General features: G+C 24.8%; 7 protein-coding genes and 1 non-coding gene across 9 annotated transcripts; 5 read left to right on the top strand and 3 right to left on the bottom strand.

The window, feature by feature from the left end:
• Nucleotides 1-273: 273 nt before the first annotated feature.
• LOC122853747 lies at nucleotides 274-1,890 on the bottom strand. The gene is made up of 3 exons (XM_044154165.1): nucleotides 1,479-1,890; nucleotides 993-1,408; nucleotides 274-927 (listed from the first exon to the last, which is right to left on the bottom strand). Exons 1-3 carry the CDS (start codon nucleotides 1,642-1,644, stop codon nucleotides 274-276), a joined length of 1,236 nt encoding a protein of 411 aa, XP_044010100.1. The 5' UTR covers nucleotides 1,645-1,890.
• A 456-nt stretch (nucleotides 1,891-2,346) lies between these two features.
• LOC122854653 lies at nucleotides 2,347-3,898 on the top strand. The gene is made up of 3 exons (XM_044155499.1): nucleotides 2,347-2,456; nucleotides 2,534-3,048; nucleotides 3,134-3,898. The coding sequence occupies exons 1-3, from the start codon at nucleotides 2,408-2,410 to the stop codon at nucleotides 3,803-3,805; spliced, it is 1,236 nt and encodes a 411-aa protein (XP_044011434.1). The 5' UTR covers nucleotides 2,347-2,407; the 3' UTR covers nucleotides 3,806-3,898.
• Nucleotides 3,899-4,216: 318 nt separating this feature from the next.
• Nucleotides 4,217-5,889, bottom strand: LOC122854654 (alpha-tocopherol transfer protein-like). Of its 2 annotated transcripts, none has more exons than XM_044155501.1 (7): nucleotides 5,707-5,889; nucleotides 5,434-5,648; nucleotides 5,203-5,294; nucleotides 4,949-5,122; nucleotides 4,607-4,801; nucleotides 4,362-4,536; nucleotides 4,217-4,264 (listed from the first exon to the last, which is right to left on the bottom strand). In XM_044155501.1, exons 2-7 carry the CDS (start codon nucleotides 5,636-5,638, stop codon nucleotides 4,230-4,232), a joined length of 876 nt encoding a protein of 291 aa, XP_044011436.1. In that variant the 5' UTR covers nucleotides 5,639-5,648; nucleotides 5,707-5,889; the 3' UTR covers nucleotides 4,217-4,229. The 2 variants fall into 2 exon arrangements, with proteins under 2 accessions (XP_044011436.1, XP_044011435.1); XM_044155500.1 differs by having other exon boundaries at nucleotides 4,877-5,122.
• Nucleotides 5,890-6,344: 455 nt separating this feature from the next.
• Trnag-gcc lies at nucleotides 6,345-6,415 on the bottom strand. The gene has a single exon. It is a non-coding gene; the product is annotated as a tRNA-Gly (tRNA).
• Nucleotides 6,416-6,915: 500 nt separating this feature from the next.
• Nucleotides 6,916-10,440, top strand: LOC122853748 (heat shock protein 70 A1-like). The gene is made up of 3 exons (XM_044154167.1): nucleotides 6,916-7,000; nucleotides 7,074-9,490; nucleotides 10,437-10,440. The coding sequence occupies exons 2-3, from the start codon at nucleotides 7,173-7,175 to the stop codon at nucleotides 10,438-10,440; spliced, it is 2,322 nt and encodes a 773-aa protein (XP_044010102.1). The 5' UTR covers nucleotides 6,916-7,000; nucleotides 7,074-7,172.
• Nucleotides 10,088-12,769, top strand: LOC122854655 (heat shock 70 kDa protein-like). The gene is made up of 2 exons (XM_044155502.1): nucleotides 10,088-10,288; nucleotides 10,437-12,769. The coding sequence occupies exon 2, from the start codon at nucleotides 10,447-10,449 to the stop codon at nucleotides 12,349-12,351; it is 1,905 nt and encodes a 634-aa protein (XP_044011437.1). The 5' UTR covers nucleotides 10,088-10,288; nucleotides 10,437-10,446; the 3' UTR covers nucleotides 12,352-12,769.
• A 347-nt stretch (nucleotides 12,770-13,116) lies between these two features.
• On the top strand, nucleotides 13,117-15,564 carry LOC122854658 (N-alpha-acetyltransferase 30-like). The gene is made up of 4 exons (XM_044155528.1): nucleotides 13,117-13,704; nucleotides 13,789-13,955; nucleotides 14,037-14,780; nucleotides 15,467-15,564. The coding sequence occupies exons 1-3, from the start codon at nucleotides 13,443-13,445 to the stop codon at nucleotides 14,352-14,354; spliced, it is 747 nt and encodes a 248-aa protein (XP_044011463.1). The 5' UTR covers nucleotides 13,117-13,442; the 3' UTR covers nucleotides 14,355-14,780; nucleotides 15,467-15,564.
• On the top strand, nucleotides 15,508-16,776 carry LOC122853749 (folylpolyglutamate synthase, mitochondrial-like). The gene is made up of 6 exons (XM_044154168.1): nucleotides 15,508-15,564; nucleotides 15,637-15,752; nucleotides 15,820-16,007; nucleotides 16,140-16,367; nucleotides 16,581-16,692; nucleotides 16,773-16,776. Exons 1-6 carry the CDS (start codon nucleotides 15,508-15,510, stop codon nucleotides 16,774-16,776), a joined length of 705 nt encoding a protein of 234 aa, XP_044010103.1.
• Nucleotides 16,777-16,949: the final 173 nt, after the last annotated feature.

The raw sequence follows: 16,949 nt of genomic DNA on the forward strand, positions 1-16,949 counted from the left end.
GTATTTATTGGAATTTTTTATTACAATAATTGTTTGTATTATCAACAGACGTCTAGTATTAAAACCTATTTTTTTTTCTTACGTAATAATGTAAATACTCATTATTATTTATTTAATTTTCGAAGGATTTTTTAAAAAATTATTATGAGATTTTTAAATGAACATTTATATAAATGAATAAAGAAGAAGCTTTTTTCATCAATTTTTTATTTTATCAATTTTTTAAAAAACAACACACCACAAAAAAAAAAATATATTGAAAAATTAATCTGGTTACACAACTTTTTTAATAGCCAATAAATGAGGAATTATAACACCATCTTTCTTAAAAAAATCATCATAAACATTTCTATTAACACTAATAATTAGTGGAGGTCCTCGCTCACGTTGATTAACAACATCAACAGCAAAGCAAAGAGTGTTTACAGTAATACTAGTACCAACAAGATATAAAAATTGAATATTTTTACAATTTTTTAAAACAGTTATTATATTAGAATCTGTTACGGCGACACAACGAGCACAATCCAAAAATTTGAGATTGAATAAATTTTTCGTTAATTTACCAAAACAAAAGCTGGTGTTGTCCAAACGCAGTTTTTTTAAATTTTGTTTTCCAATACGAGAAACTGTCTCTTGTGATATCATATCATTTGAAACGGACAAACCAAGATTTACAATACTTAATTGTTTGAAATTATTTGGTACACCGTTAATCAAACAATTTTCAATAACAACGGGACAATGTCGTAGACACAAAGATTCTAAATTTGGAAGATCCAATTGAATGGAGCTCCAAAAACATGAATAAATCAATGTCAATTCGGTAAGTGTTGTTTTTTTTTTATTAATCATATCTATAATTTCATCATTAAGCTCACAATGAAACATTAAAATTTTACGAAGTGTTGTAAATTTTTCGAATACCTATTAAACAAAGAATAAATTATTATCAATTATTTTTAATATAATATTAAAATAAATATACTCACATTAGGCCATCTTTTTGACATAGGTTTTACATATTTTAGAGGTGTAAAAAATGAAATTTCTTCAATGTCATTATGAATACTATGGAAAATATGAGCTAAATTATCAATAGAATTACTGTCATCAGCCCAAATTTTTATTGATTTGAGCTTCTTCATGTTGTTGAATGAATTACGAAAATACATTTCTTCAAAATTTGGTCGTAAACCAAAATCAAAATTGACAAGATTAATACAATGTTCACCAACAATTGGAAATATACTGTAATCACATGATGAATCAAGAATCAAATCTTTTAAAAATCTTCCACATCGAGTTATCAACCTTTCAACAGTCAACTGTTGATACCCGCGAGCATCAAATTTAGTAATGTTATTCCAGATTAATGGACTGACACTCGCTTTCCAACTTTGACAAACTGTTGGGTATAAATTTTTTAATTATTTTTATTTAATATATTGAAATATAATAGAATAATTTTAATGTACCTTTTTCCATGTTTAATCTATCAATGGATGAGAGATGTGAACAAATTAATATCAAACATTCATCAGGCAAAATGTTGATGGATCGATCAGAATCCTCGTTCATGGTGGATCCATTGGTTTCTAATAATGGCAAATGCATTTGCTTAATCCTTTTATTTCCCTCCATTTTTCAATAAAATAATTGTTATAAACTTATTAAACTGTTGATTATATTGGTTAAAAGAAAATAATGACAATTGACAATGCTTTTGTCGTGAATTTTTAATTTTATGTCTTTCTTTTCTTCCAACTTGCACGTCACACCCCGTTATCCCAGACAATCCCAGACTATTTGTATTTTTTATTTATATTTTTTATTACGTTGTACACGGGACACATGCGTACCATTTACACGATCAACATTTATCGGTTACGTTTTCTCGTAATCGTGAGGAAATTTCCAGAAATTTCCAGAAACCAACAAAAAAACAATACGTCTTATTTGGGATATCGGAATGTCCCCCACCAGAGGACGCTTTTTTTTTTTTATCAACTTTGTTTTTATTTACCTGGTGGCACCTATAAATTATAATAAAAAATAAAAACACAATACTGTTTTTGCATGTGCAATTTTGTATATAACGTCAAAAAAAAAAAAACGACTTATAAAAGTTCTGTGTTTTTCTTAATGCTTGATTAATTGCTATTACAATATTTATTTTGATATAATTTATCAACTATTGTTGCAATTATAATCTGTTGTTGTATATTATATTAATAAAATTTCAAGGTTACAATTTATTTAACAAGTTTTTTTGTTTTTGCATAAAATAAAAAACATTTAATTATATTGTCTATTGCTGATTAAAAAAACCAAAATGAAGTCTGAAATACCATCTACAAAAAAAATAAAAATCTCTATTGATATACTGGATGAAAAATATCTTTCCATGATTTTTTCTCATCTGAAAATTAATGATCGTCTTCAGATGGAAAAAGGTAAATACATTTTTTATTAAAAAAAAATTTTTATATTTACAATACTAATTAACAAAATAAAATATTCTCATTTGCAGTGTGTGAAAAATGGAAAGCTGGATGTCAATTGATGTGGAAAAACATCAGTACTTTTGCTACTGGTGACAAAAAATTTAATGTCCAATATGGACTAAATCGTCAACCAAATGATGATGATGTTAAAAATGCATTAATAAAATGTGGTGAATACTTGAATCATGCTTCATTTTCTTTGTCTGAAAATCCTACAATTTTATCAGCAATCACTGATTATTGTTGTAATCTTGTTTCACTTGAACTCATTTTACATGCCAATGCAAATGTCAATGATTTTACTGATGCATTTAAAAAAATGATTAAACTACGAAGTATAAATATTTTATTTGTTAACAATGACAGAAAAAATAATTATGCTGATGAAGTAGAAGATGAAACACCACATAATGACGAAAAGATTTTACAAAGCCTTCCAATTGACATGGAAAATATATCATTGATATCAGACGAACTTCGTTGGAGTAAATATCCAGATGAATACTGTGACGATGAAAACGAAGTATCACAATTTGTTAAAGTAATTATATTCCTATTTATTTATTCATTTATTTGCTTTAAGAAATACATGATGTTGTTTATAATTAAAATGAATTTTTTTGTAGATCCTCAACAAGTTTAATTCACTACGTTCTTTGACACTTTCAAATTACGAAATCGGTGAAAATGTAATGGACATTATTTGTCTAAAAGGATCACTGGCTTATCTTGATTTATCAAAATCAAAATTAAATGGTCCAAATCCAGCAATATCAAATCTCATTAATCTTGAACATTTAGATCTCAGTTTTGTCGGTGATTATATTGATGACAATGTTGTTATTGAAATAATTAACAGCTGTAAATATTTAAAATATTTTGATCTCAGCATGTGTGGAGAAATAACGAAAGCATCTTTAATCAAACTTGAAAAATTAAAAAATATACAAGTCTTATTACTCAATGAAGTTTATGATGTTGATGATGACATTGTAAATTCCTTGGTTAATCTTAAAAAATTTGGATGCTCAAAATGTGATGGAGTAACTGATGTAAGTGCCATGAAAATTATTCAAAATTCACCAGGGCTTGAGAGCTTGATTTTATATTATACTGAAATAACAACTAAAACTCTTCAATATGCATCTGAAGTTTTAAAAAAACGTGACAATGGTGTTAAATTAATTGTTTATACAAGTTGTGATGTTATAAAGAGTTTTGATAAGACTGATACATCATCATTGCTGGATGTTCAACGTTATAATGATCCAAATGGCTTTGATACTGACAATTACTAATTATATTTTTAATATTGTTAGAAATTAAGAAAAAAAAGACCGTTGGTAAGTTTTATGTTTGATGACTGACACAATTTTTTTAATTTAGAAAATATGTATGACTTGATTTAATTATTTTTCATATAGTATTCATGTTTTAATTTACTTGATTTTTTTTCATATCTGAATTATTAATTTTTATCATCAAATTATTCATTTTTTTTTCCTGTATTTATAATGATATTTTTAAATTTTAATTTTGAAATATAAATAAAATTTAATTAATTATTCATTTTTTTTGTTACAAAGTTTGTATACAAATATTCAAAAAAAAAAAAAAAACAAAAAAATGCTATAAAATTGTTGAATGAATAAAATATTACAATTCTTTTTCGAATATTAGGTAATAACAATTATTATTTATTGATTTATTTTTATTTTAAAATTATTTGTTTTTTGAATAGCCCATGTTTTCCAAATCTAAAAACAAATTAATTATTATTACGTATAATAAGTTATTATAGTATTTTTTATAAATCAATTATTAATAAGCTTAAAAAATTGAGCTAAAATTTACCTTGAAATTCTTCATTAAAATTACACAAGTAATCCCATAATGATTCTTCAAGTGGTTCACCTAAAGAATACTCCAATTCACCACCGTATTGTTTGGGTAATGCTTGACTACCATAGCATGACATTAAATCATCACGATTTTTACCATGAAAAAAAAGACGTTTACGATATTTTGCCTATCAACAAAAAAAATATATTAACATAAACAATAATATATTTTTTTATGTTAATAGTTTATTTACATACATCAATGAATGGTTTAAATATTGCAAAAAGAATATTAAAAATATATGGTTGATTGATAATGTCAGTACTTTTAAAACGACCTGGACAACATTTTTGGAGCCATTCAATAACAGCAGCAGCATAAGGTGGAGTAAAATGAATAATTTGACTCATAGATAGACCATCCATGTCAATTATTAAACGATAACCGCTTATCTGTAAATTAAAATAAACAATAAGTATTTAATTTTATTAATTTGATTTTTTTAAAAATAATGTTTAGACAAAAACCTGAGTGGCTGGTTCATTTAAAAAAGTATCTATTAAAATCATTAAACCTCTGAATGATTGATCAACACTAACTTCTTTTGGATTCCATAGTTTACCACCTTGAATTACAATTATTCTTGAACCATCTTTTGCACGTAATGGCAGTGGTGTTAAAACTCTTGATGTAAAAACCGCACGTTCATTTTTTGGCATTAAATTAGTACAAAAACGTGGACGATCTTTACGATAATTAAAGTATCGTTTCATCTACATATATTTAAATGATAAAGGTAAATATGATTATATTTTATCAATTATAATTAATTATTAAAAATAATAATATTTACCATTTCAAAGGCAGAGGTGGCATACCACTTGCAAGGACGTAAAAATTTTGTTAAAAAATAATCATCATCAGGTACCATCAATTCAGCATCTTCTGTTGATTTATAAATTAAAATGTATATACATAATTATAAAACTTTGAATTGAATTAATTAATACGTATTGAGTTCATACATGAATGAGGAAAAAAAAATGATCAAATGTTGAATGCATTTGTCAATTCTTTTTTTTACCTTTAATTAATTTTTTAATCTCAGCAAGTCCTTGATCAACAATCTCTGGTGTTTCTCGCAACTCCGTTTTTGCTTTTTCTTTAAGAGCCTCTGTTAATGGCTCAAATTCAAGATGAAAATGATTAGATCCAATTGCTAGAGGCTGAATATTTTTACACTTATTTATTAATGCCTCATGGCGTTTAACTGGTATTGCGTTCAACATATTTTGTGATCTGTTAAATAATAAATATTTTACATTTTACATTTAATTACAAAAACACAAATACTTACTATATTGAAAAAATAATTTCAACGTTCAATTTTACTCTTCCACTAGCTTCTACACTTTGCTACTTTGTAACAAGACTAAACAATGACAATTGATAAATAATCATTATATATAACAAAAAGTAAAAAAAAAAACAATTTAATTTTTATTCATTATATTAAAGCTCTGAAAACAATATTGTAATGAGTCTGATTTAATACTGTGATTAAAATAGCTTATATAGTGCTACAAATAAAGAAAAAAATTTACATGTATAATGAGAAAGGTGAAATTAAAATGAGGCAATCGGATATGCTTGCGAGAATAAATATTTCAAAGTCTACAGTAATTTTCGATTCATTTTTTTTACTTGCATTTAATAAAAAAATTATTATTATTATTGTGATGATGATATCTAAATTTTTAATATGCATTTATTGGAATAATTTACATATCAGAAATCAACATTATACATCTATTTAAAATTTTCTTTTGATATTTTTCATATAAATTTGTCAAATAAAAATTTAATATTAATTCGTTGTACAATTGCATATAAATAAAATGTTTTTTATTGATATACACAAAAAAAATAGATGAATATTTTTAAGAATCAAGTGATTGTTACAATAATACAAAAAAAAAAAAAAATAATAATTGTTGCATCGGCCGGGAATCGAACCCGGGTCGCCCGCGTGGCAGGCGAGCATTCTACCACTGAACCACCGATGCTGGTGATGGTGACGCTCTCTAAAATTAATTTAGTGTTTTTAACATTAGATTTTCTTTGAGTCATTTACTTATACCATTTTTGTTTGTAAAAATTTTAAAAATTAATTAACAGCAAACAAACAAATGACACAAAAAAAATTATTGACTTGTTATATAATAAATTTATTATTTTTTTTTTCTAATTTTTTAACTTACATTGTTTTTTTTTTTTTTAAATTTGAGTTGACAATTCTTTATTATAAAACCGAATCTTATAATTTAAAATTCCAAATTCAATGATTTTTTTTTTTTTCAAATATAATACAACAATAAACAATTTTTATATATAATTATTAATTAATAAAATATTAATTAATAAATTTTAAAAATTTAACATTCAAATACTCAACATTTTTTTTAATCAAGTAGGTAAACCGTTAGATGTCATTACTAATGTTTGTTATGGTTTGTTATGAAAACAAAAAAGAAAAAACACACACTTGCATGCACATCCTGTTGGTGCCCTTTGTCTGCCTTTGTCTCCACATATAACGGTTATTTGTTATCTTCAAAAATAATTAACAATAAAATAACAAGAATAATAAAGTAATGAATAATAATTAATATCAAATAAACAATAATTCGTAATTAAATTAATATAGTAATAATTTTTTTACAGCTTACAAAATCGAAGACGTATCAGATCAACAAAGGAAAAAAAAAACAGGATACAAAATTCAATTCATAAGTGATATATATTATTGAAAATATAAATAAAATGACAGCAATTGGAATTGATCTGGGTACCACAAATTTTTGTGCAGCTGTTTGGAAGGATGATATGTTGAAAGTGATTCCAAATGCTCAAGGAAAAAGAACATCATCATCATATGTTGGATTCACCAACACAAAACATCTGATTGGTGATGTAGCAAAAAATCAAGCTATTATGAATCCAACCAATACTTTGTTTAATGTTAAACGACTTGTTGGACAAAGCTTTGATAATCCTGATATTCAACAACTTATTGATAAATTTCCATTTAAGATTGTTGCTGTTAATAATACATTAAAAATACAAGTTGAATTTTGTGGTGACAAAAAGGAATATCATCCAGAAGAAATAATGGCACAATATTTGGCACAAGTAAAAGAATCAGCTGAGTTGTTTCTTGGTGAAACAATTGATAATGCTGTATTGACAGTACCAGCATCATTTAGTTTATCTCAACGTGAAAACATGAAAATTGCTGGTAAAATTGCTGGTCTTAATATTTTAAGAGTCATAAGTGAATCAACAGCAACAGCATTAACATATGGAATGACTAAAAATGTCGAAGGTATTAAAAATGTTGTTGTTTTTGATGTTGGTGGTGGTAATACTGATGTTTCAGTATTATTAATTGAAGATGGTCTTCTATATGAAGTCTTATCAACTGCTGGAAATCGTAATCTTGGTGGTGAAGATTTTAATTCAATATTAATTAAACATCTTTGTGAACAATTTTACATTATTAGTGGATTGGATTTAACTGAAAATGTAAAAGCATTGAAAAAGTTAGAAAAAGCAGCTATTAATGCTAAACATAATTTATCAAGTGACACTGAGACATTAGTCTCTGTTGATAATATTGTTGGTGATACTGATTTGGAAATTAAAATAACAAGAGATATATTTGAGAAGCTTTGTAATGATTTATTTCAATTGACAATTAATTGTGTTAAAGGAGCATTAAGAGATGCAAAAGTTGAAAAAGAAAGCATTGATGAAATTTTACTTGTTGGTGGTTCAACGAGAATTCCAAAAATTAGAATAATGCTTCAAGAATTTTTTAATGGTAAACAACTAAATTTTTCAGTATGCAGTGATGAAACAGTTGCATATGGAGCTGCTATTCAAGCAGCTATGTTGTCTGAAGAGAAAAATAAATCACCCAAACTTCAAGGTGTTCAACTGACTGATGTTATGCCAAATAACATTGGTGTTTTTTTTCATGAAACTCATATGTATAATTTTATCCATAAAAATGATACAATACCCTGTCAAGAAACAAGAGAATTCACTTTGAGAACTTATGAACTTTTTGTGTTGTTTAAATTTTATGAGACTGATAATGAATTATTCAACAATAAAAAAATTATTAAAGCACTAAAATTATCTGGAGTTAGAGTCGAATGGAATAAAATACGTTTTAATATCACATTAGATGTTGATATTGATGGAAATATTTACGTAGCTTCAAAAGATATTCATTCTAACTCTATTAATTATACCAAAATCATTGACACAACAGGATTTGGGTCAAGTACAGAAATTACACAAATGATTACAGAGGCCAAAAAATTACGAGATTATGACCTTGATCAACGTGAAGCCATGAAAGCAAAATATGATGTTGAATCATATTTATATACATTAAAACAATCTATTGATGATGAAAATTGTGATTTAGATGAAATAGAAAAGAATAAAGTAACAGAACTTTGTGAACAAATAAAGAATTTTCTAACAGAAAATTCATCTGCAAAAAAAAATAAATGTCTCAGTGTATTAAATAAGGCAAAAATAATTTACAATAATATCGTATCAAAAAAAATCAAGGAAAAGAAACAAGCAAAAGGTCAGTTGAAAAATTATTTATCATTAGTTGAACAAACTATTGAAGAAAATGATGTTATTAATGCTGAACTCGGTGATATTTGTGACAATACTAATGAATGGTTAAATGCTAATAATAAATCAGCAAAAATTAATGATTACAATGAAACTTTGGAAAAAATAAAACAATCATGCTATACAGTGATGACAGAAGAACAAAGAGAAAAAGTTAAAGTTAAAAATGAGCTTGAATCATTACTTTTGTCAATAAAACTTGAAGTTCAAGATGAAAATTCAATTCTTGATGATGATCAAAAAAAAAAATTATCTAAAGCTTACAGTACCTTTGAAGAATGGCTTGAAAGTGGACCAGATGTTACCGAGTATTATAAATCACAATTGAATGATCTTACTAATTACTATAATGATGAAATGAAGAAATCAAGACATGCTAAAACAGCTGGTTGCTCTGATGCCAAGAAAAAAAAACTTAAATTGTAAATTTATTCTTATTTACTTTTTGATTATTTTTTTAAATATAATAATGTCAATATATTTTTAATGAACAAAAAAATTAATAATTAATCTGACTTGAAAGCTACAGATTAGGAAACAAGTGCTTGATATGTATTTTCTTAACTTTTTTTTTTTTTTAATTAAAATGTTAATTCAATTTTTTTCAGCATATGAATGCTTTAATATTTTTTTTCATCAGCTATTATATTATTCAACATGATCTTTTCATGTATGACAATATCCTATACCAGTACTTATACGAACTCTAATTTTTTTTTTCATTTTATTCTTTTCATTTTGATATATGTATGTAATATTTGTGTGTGTCTTTATTAATTTGATTTCATGATATATATTAAAATAAATACTTGGAAAATTTAACAATTATTGTACATTTTATTTTAAATGTGTAATACATAAATGTGTAATTTTTATAATTTATAAATCCAATTATTATTTTCTGATATAATAATGCATGCTGAACAGTGCTGCCCCAAATTCATTATTATTATTATTATTATTATTATTATTATTATTAATCTGGAATTTGGACTGATTTATTCCAGAGTATTCCATCCAGATAAAAATCGATGCTAAAAAGGTGAACAATGACAATATAAATTTATTTAATTGTTAATGTACCTAAAAGTAATTATTACCTATATAAAAAAAACTTTTGTATTAAAAAATAAATTTTTGTATTATTATACATAATAAAAATTATATTTTAAATTTGGAAACAGAAAAATAAAACTTGGAATAATTATAACAATAAACAGGTTAGTTTGATACAGTTTGATACATATATCAATACGTTTAAATAACGTACAATAGACAGTCTTTAAAACTCTTTAAAATATAAAATAATAACAACAACAAGAATAGCAGATTATACAAATAGATATTTTCATTTATTTTTATTTCTAGATAAAAGACAATGGCTGCAATTGGAATTGATTTGGGTACTACATACTCTTGTGTGGCAATGTGGCAAGGTGGTCAAGTACACATCATTCCTGATGATCAAGGCAACAGAACAATACCATCTTATGTGTCATTCAAAGGTAACAATTGTCTAGTTGGTGATGTGGCAAAAAAACAAGTTGTTGTGAATCCCTGTAACACTGTATTTGATGCCAAAAGATTAATTGGAAGAAAATTTAATGAACTACAAGTCCAAGAAGACATCAAACACTGGCCTTTTCAAGTGGCTGATGGAGCTGATGGTAAACCAAAAATTGTTGTACAATATTTCAATGAATTAAGGGAATTTTATCCAGAGCAAATAAGCTCAATGATTCTTAGTGAATTAAAAGAATCATCTGAAAAATTTATTGGTGAAAAAATCGTTAATGCTGTTATAACTGTGCCAGCTTATTTTAATGATGCCCAACGTAAAGCTACGATTGATGCTGGAAAAATTGCTGGTTTAAATGTGTTGAGAATAATAAATGAACCAACTGCTGCTGCATTAGCATATGGTCTTTATAAAAAACTTGATGGTGAAAAAACTGTGATGATATATGATCTTGGTGGTGGTACAACTGATGTGACAATTTTAACAATTGGCAAAGGACCAACATTTGATGTCAAATCAACATCTGGTGACTTACATCTCGGTGGGGAAGATTTTGATTTAAAATTAGTTGATTATTTATGCCAAGAATTTGAAAAAGAGAATGGAAAAAATCCAAAAAATGACAAAAAAAGCTTAAGAAAATTGCGAGTTGCAGCTGTTAATGCTAAACAAGAATTATCATCATCAACTGAATCGACTGTCATGATTGATGCATTAATGGATGGTATTGATTTTAATATTGATGTTTCAAGGGCTCAATTTGAAAATATATGTTTTGGATTGTTTAAAGATGCTCTTAAACCTGTAGAAAGAGCATTGGCTGATGCTAAAATTGATAAAATGACAATTGATGATGTTGTACTTGTTGGAGGCTCGACAAAAATTCCAAAAATTCGATCAATTTTACAAAATTTTTTTTGTGGTAAAGAGTTGAATATGACTATAAATGCTCATGAAGCTATTGCATATGGTGCTGCTGTTCAAGCTGCTATGCTGACTAATGAAAAAAATGAATCACTAGTACTTCAAGGTGTTCAACTTTTTGATGTTACACCGTTATCATTGGGTACCAGCTGTGGGTTCGATCATCAAATGTCTACTATTATTAACAGAAACACAAAAATTCCATGCAAACGAAGTTTAACTTATTATACGTTACATGATAATCAAAAAAAGGTGGCTATTGATGTTTTTGAAGGAGAAAACCCAATTACTATAGATAATAATTTTCTCGGAAAGTTTATATTAAGTGGTCTTACGCCAGCTCCTGCCGGCAAAGCTAAATTTGAAGTGACGTTTGAGCTTAATGTTGATGGAATTCTTCACGTTACAGCCCGAGACGAATATAATGGACGTCGAAAATCCATGGAAATATCATACAATGAGGGAAAATTATCTGAACAAGAAATTGAAAATATGCTAGAAGAAGTTGGAATAAAAAAAAATTATGACAAAGAAAAAGATGAAGAATTATTAGCAAAACATAAATTAGAAACATATATTCTTAATATCAAGTCGTCTCTTCAAGATAGTAGTTGTGAGCTAAATGATGATAATAAAAATGAAGCTACTATCATTTGTGATGATACTGTTGAATGGCTAAAAGAAAAACATATAAAAAAAGATTATTTAGATAAACTACAAGATGTTACGACTAAACTTACTTTTATTATGTCCAACAATAAGAGAAATATTAATATGATATATGATTCACCAGTCAAACAACAACCCAAGAGAAAATATACAAAAAAGCCAAAACTATAACAAGATGTAATCTTTTTTTTTTTTATTTTTTATTTTTCTAAAATTCTAAACAGTTTGTATTTGAGTTGCATGTTTGTTATTTAAATTTTGCTTATAATTACGAGTTTTTCTTAAATTTATTTTTCATCAAAAATGGAAAAGTTATTAACACTGAAAATTATTTTTTTGATTATTTAAAAATCATTATTATATTTTTAAAAAGTTTAAAAAACTTTTTCATATTTTTTTTTTTCAGTATAACTTCGAAATGATTTTTTTTTTAATTAAAACGTTCAATTTAATTTTTTTCATTATTTATATGCTATGTGTATTAATGATTAATTTTGATTTTATATTAATGATCATTAACTTCATGTATTAATGATCGTAATCATTTTATGTGTGGCAATTAATATAATATAAAAACTATAAATCAAAACAAGATGTAATTTCGTTTTTTTTTTTTTTAATTTAATTTATTTAACAATAATTGATCAAGAATTTAACATTAATCCTAAACAGTTTTTTACACTATGCTCAATTCTAGAGTAATAGTGCATTACGTTTTATTTTTTTATTTATATTTACATTTATTTGTTTACAATTATTTATATAATAATATAAATCAATTTATATTATTTCTTATTGAATCAATTTGAATGTGGAAATTTTTAAACCGTTGTTCTTATTTAGTTGGCAGCAATTGAAATAATAAAAAAAAAAAAAAAAACCAACTTCACGCTGGTTGCTTTTTTTTATTTTTTTTTTTTCTATGATAAAAAAAATAATCTAATATGGCGCCTGTCATCCAACCACATCCAACAGTTGACGTACTTTAGATAATATATATATAGGTATATATTAAAAAAAGAGTTATCAATTATAATTATTAATATTTTTAAAAATGACATAAAAAATATCTTGATTAAAATGATCATCGTATAATAACCTCTAAACTTGATTAACAATAAGAGTAAAAAAAAAAAGTGTTTTTAAGATAAAAAAAATTATATTATTAATCAATCTACAAAGTGTCTTTAAAAAAAAAATAATCAATTAAATCTTCCACAATTAAATAAATACAGTAAATAAAACTGTTATAAAAATAAAAAATGGATAATAATAAGTTGGAAAGTGGTGATAAAATATTGATAAATGATAAATCTGATACATCATTAATTCCTGACATGACAACACTTGTAATTAATTCAAGACTTTGTCCAGATAATGAAAATGATCATTTAAATGATTCAAAAATAGGCAATGGTTTGCACCAGGTCAATGGAGTATGTGATTTATCTAGAAAATTATCAGATAATAAAGAATTAGTGTCACAAAATTTGGAGTGTATGACTAACCATTTAAACAATTTAGGTAAATATATTTTTTAAATACATACACACACAATTAGGTTGATATAATAATTAATTTGTTTATTTATTTAATGTTTTTTAACAGAAGCATCATGTACAGCACCAAGGAATATTCATATAAATTATGTTAGCTATACAAGTGAATTACAAATGCCAGATATTATGAAATTGATACAAAAAGATTTGAGTGAACCATATTCAATTTACACATACAGATATTTTATTCACAATTGGCCAAAGCTATGCTTTTTGGTAATTATTTTATTTATTTATTTAAAGATTTATTTATTTTATTGTTATTTATTAACATTTTGTTTTGTTAATTTTCAACAGGCAATGCATGATAATAAATGTGTTGGTGCAATTGTTTGTAAATTAGATTTACATAGAAAAATAATAAAACGTGGTTATATTGCAATGCTTGCTGTTGATTTTAATTATCGTAAACTTGGAATTGGATCAAATCTTGTTAGACGAGCAATAACAGCAATGATTGATGATGATGCTGATGAAGTTGTACTTGAAACTGAAATAACAAATCGTCCAGCATTAACATTATATGAAAATCTTGGTTTTGTACGTGATAAAAGATTATTTCGTTATTATCTTAATGGTGTTGATGCATTGAGATTGAAACTTTGGCTCAGATGAAATTCATTTAATTGCTCTTGTCAATAGATAATAACAAATAAACTATTTAAATAGTTACAAAGTTTTAATGTTTTAAATACTTCCATTGGTTTATTTTATTGTGAAAGTTTTTTTTTTTTTTTAAACTTAATTTTCATAATATTTTAAAATTATGTTCAACAAATAATTTACAGTTTGTGTGAAAATTATTATTTTTTTTTTTTATGTTAAATAGTGAAAGAAAAAGTTGATAATTAAATGTGAAAAAAAAAATGTAGATAAATAAGATTTAAAAAATTACAAAAAAAAAATTAAAAATATTCTCAAAAGTGTGAAGAAGAAAAAAAGTGAGATAATAAAATTTTTCTTGCGATGAATTATTATTTAATAAATGAAAAAAAAAAAAAAAAAAAAGTAAATAAATAAATAATCCCTTCTGGGAACAAGGTAATTCTTTAATTTATTTTTTACTCCAAAATTGTATCTTCTTCCTAATCACTTGAATTATTTTTTTAAACATTCTATTTATTATTTAGTAAAATAAATTATTATATAATTTTTTTTTTATGATGATATGAGTTATCCAGAGTTATCAGTGATTCGAAATATGTTGTAAATTTGTTGTTATTTATTTATTAAAAATAAAGCAATATTGCAAAAAAAAAAGTAACAGAGGCAGCACTGACTGTTTGACCCACAAGTTAGTTGATGCAATAATTTGTTTATCAGATTGTACTCAAGTAGTGTTTGTAAATCGAAATATTGTCAGGTAATTTTACTATCTCATTTAAACTCTGGAAAATAATCGAAATAATATATATTTTTAATTTTTTATAATATTTATATATTTGTTTTAATTTAAATAATAAATATTTCATGATTTTCATCAAATCGAGGTTAAGCTCAACTGCATACATATGTCAGAACACATGGGCCATTTAAATCTTCTTGAAATGTGTTTATTTTTTTAAAACAAACACTCATTTTTTAATTTAAAAAAAGAAAAAAACATAACATACAATTCCATTAATCATTAAAGATTAGAAAAATTTATATGTAATTACATATTATAAATAAATTTAATTATTTATAATATTCATTTATTATTATATTAATTTTTTTTACAACGACAGTGTACGACATAGCATAAATGATTAGAAAAAAAATCATTAGAATGGCACAAAATGGAACATCAAAAACTTTCTCTTCATCAACAAAACCAACATATGAGGTAAGAATAGTTTTATCAATTTAATAAAACATGTTGTATATTTTATCTTAATGATTATTTATATTTTATCAGGAAACAATTAGAGCTTTAAATAAATTACAAAGCAATAGTGCATATCTACGTTCAGTTACAAAGTGCAACTCTCAAAGTAGAACAACACTTGAAGACACTAAAAAATATTTAATAAGGTATAATAATAATAATTTTATAATAATTAATATAATAGCAGAAAATTATTTATCAATTTATTTTTAGATCTGGTATAAGTCTAAATGACTTGAATAGAATTCCAATAATTCATGTTGCTGGTACAAAAGGTAAAGGTTCAACATGTGGATTTTTAGAATCAATACTTCGTCATCATGGTTTTAAAACAGCTCTTTATACATCACCTCATCTTGTAACTGTACGTGAAAGAATAAGAATTAATGGAAAACCAATAAGTGAAGATAATTTTATAAATAAATTTTCTCATGTTTATAAAATACTTGAAAATTTACAAACTAAAGAATATGATATGCCAACGTATTTTAAATTTATGACAATTTTAATGTTTCATATTATATTAACAACAGATATTGATGTTGCAATATTAGAAGTTGGTATTGGTGGTGAACTTGATTGTACAAATATCATTGAAAAACCAACATGTGTTGGTATTACAAAATTAGAACTTGATCATATGCAGTTACTTGGTAATGATTTATCAAGTATTGCTTGGCAAAAAGCTGGAATATTTAAAAATCATGTACCAGCATTCACAGTCAATCAACGTCAAGAAGCAATTGATATTTTATACAAACGTTCTATTGAAAAAAATTGTGATTTAACAATTGTTAATGTTGATAAATTAAATATACTTAATAATTATCCACCAAAATTAGGAATTGATAGTTTTGTACAATTTGAAAATGCTGCATTAGCTGTACAATTAGCTGAAACATTTATTAAAAAATACAATGACAACGACAACAACAATAATATAATTAATTTTGATAAAAATATTGTTGAATTAGCATTAAAAAATACACAATGTCCTGGAAGAAGTCAAATAATTAATGGTAAATATTTAGATGTTTATCTAGATGGTGCACATACACAAGAGAGTATGAAAAATTGTGTTAATTGGTTTAATAAATCAATAATAAATTATAAAAAAATTAACAATAATATTAATGTTAAAAAAATATTAATATTTAATTCAACAGGTAGTCGTGATTATTGTGAACTTTTTAATATTTTAAAAACAATTAATTTTAATTATGTTTATTTTGTACCAAATAATAGTGGTACTAAATCTCATGATCATGAAAATATAAATTTTGGAATTGATGAACAATTAAAAAAATGTCATTTACATATGGATCATTGGATATATAGTCCAG

Source organism: Aphidius gifuensis, linkage group LG4 (genome assembly GCF_014905175.1).
Source record: "Aphidius gifuensis isolate YNYX2018 linkage group LG4, ASM1490517v1, whole genome shotgun sequence".
Taxonomy (NCBI): Eukaryota; Metazoa; Arthropoda; class Insecta; order Hymenoptera; family Braconidae; genus Aphidius; species Aphidius gifuensis.

What these genes read in the sequence shown, in the direction of transcription:
- LOC122853747 (XM_044154165.1), bottom strand. Translation starts at nt 1,644, where the DNA reads ATGGAGGGAAATAAAAGGATTAAGCAAATGCATTTGCCATTATTAGAA. An exon ending in TAGATTAAACATGGAAAAAG is followed by an intron (nt 1,409 to 1,478) that starts GTACATTAAAAT and finishes TATACCCAACAG; the next exon opens with TTTGTCAAAGTTGGAAAGCG. An exon ending in TGTCAAAAAGATGGCCTAAT is followed by an intron (nt 928 to 992) that starts GTGAGTATATTT and finishes TTTGTTTAATAG; the next exon opens with GTATTCGAAAAATTTACAAC.
- LOC122854653 (XM_044155499.1), top strand. Translation starts at nt 2,408, where the DNA reads ATGATTTTTTCTCATCTGAAAATTAATGATCGTCTTCAGATGGAAAAA. An exon ending in TCGTCTTCAGATGGAAAAAG is followed by an intron (nt 2,457 to 2,533) that starts GTAAATACATTT and finishes TCTCATTTGCAG; the next exon opens with TGTGTGAAAAATGGAAAGCT. An exon ending in AAGTATCACAATTTGTTAAA is followed by an intron (nt 3,049 to 3,133) that starts GTAATTATATTC and finishes ATTTTTTTGTAG; the next exon opens with ATCCTCAACAAGTTTAATTC.
- LOC122854654 (XM_044155500.1), bottom strand. Translation starts at nt 5,638, where the DNA reads ATGTTGAACGCAATACCAGTTAAACGCCATGAGGCATTAATAAATAAG. An exon ending in GATTAAAAAATTAATTAAAG is followed by an intron (nt 5,295 to 5,433) that starts GTAAAAAAAAGA and finishes ATAAATCAACAG; the next exon opens with AAGATGCTGAATTGATGGTA. An exon ending in TTTTAATGAAGAATTTCAAG is followed by an intron (nt 4,265 to 4,361) that starts GTAAATTTTAGC and finishes ATTTGTTTTTAG; the next exon opens with ATTTGGAAAACATGGGCTAT.
- LOC122853748 (XM_044154167.1), top strand. Translation starts at nt 7,173, where the DNA reads ATGACAGCAATTGGAATTGATCTGGGTACCACAAATTTTTGTGCAGCT.
- LOC122854655 (XM_044155502.1), top strand. Translation starts at nt 10,447, where the DNA reads ATGGCTGCAATTGGAATTGATTTGGGTACTACATACTCTTGTGTGGCA.
- LOC122854658 (XM_044155528.1), top strand. Translation starts at nt 13,443, where the DNA reads ATGGATAATAATAAGTTGGAAAGTGGTGATAAAATATTGATAAATGAT. An exon ending in TAACCATTTAAACAATTTAG is followed by an intron (nt 13,705 to 13,788) that starts GTAAATATATTT and finishes GTTTTTTAACAG; the next exon opens with AAGCATCATGTACAGCACCA. An exon ending in GGCCAAAGCTATGCTTTTTG is followed by an intron (nt 13,956 to 14,036) that starts GTAATTATTTTA and finishes AATTTTCAACAG; the next exon opens with GCAATGCATGATAATAAATG.
- LOC122853749 (XM_044154168.1), top strand. Translation starts at nt 15,508, where the DNA reads ATGGCACAAAATGGAACATCAAAAACTTTCTCTTCATCAACAAAACCA. An exon ending in CAACAAAACCAACATATGAG is followed by an intron (nt 15,565 to 15,636) that starts GTAAGAATAGTT and finishes ATATTTTATCAG; the next exon opens with GAAACAATTAGAGCTTTAAA. An exon ending in ACTAAAAAATATTTAATAAG is followed by an intron (nt 15,753 to 15,819) that starts GTATAATAATAA and finishes ATTTATTTTTAG; the next exon opens with ATCTGGTATAAGTCTAAATG.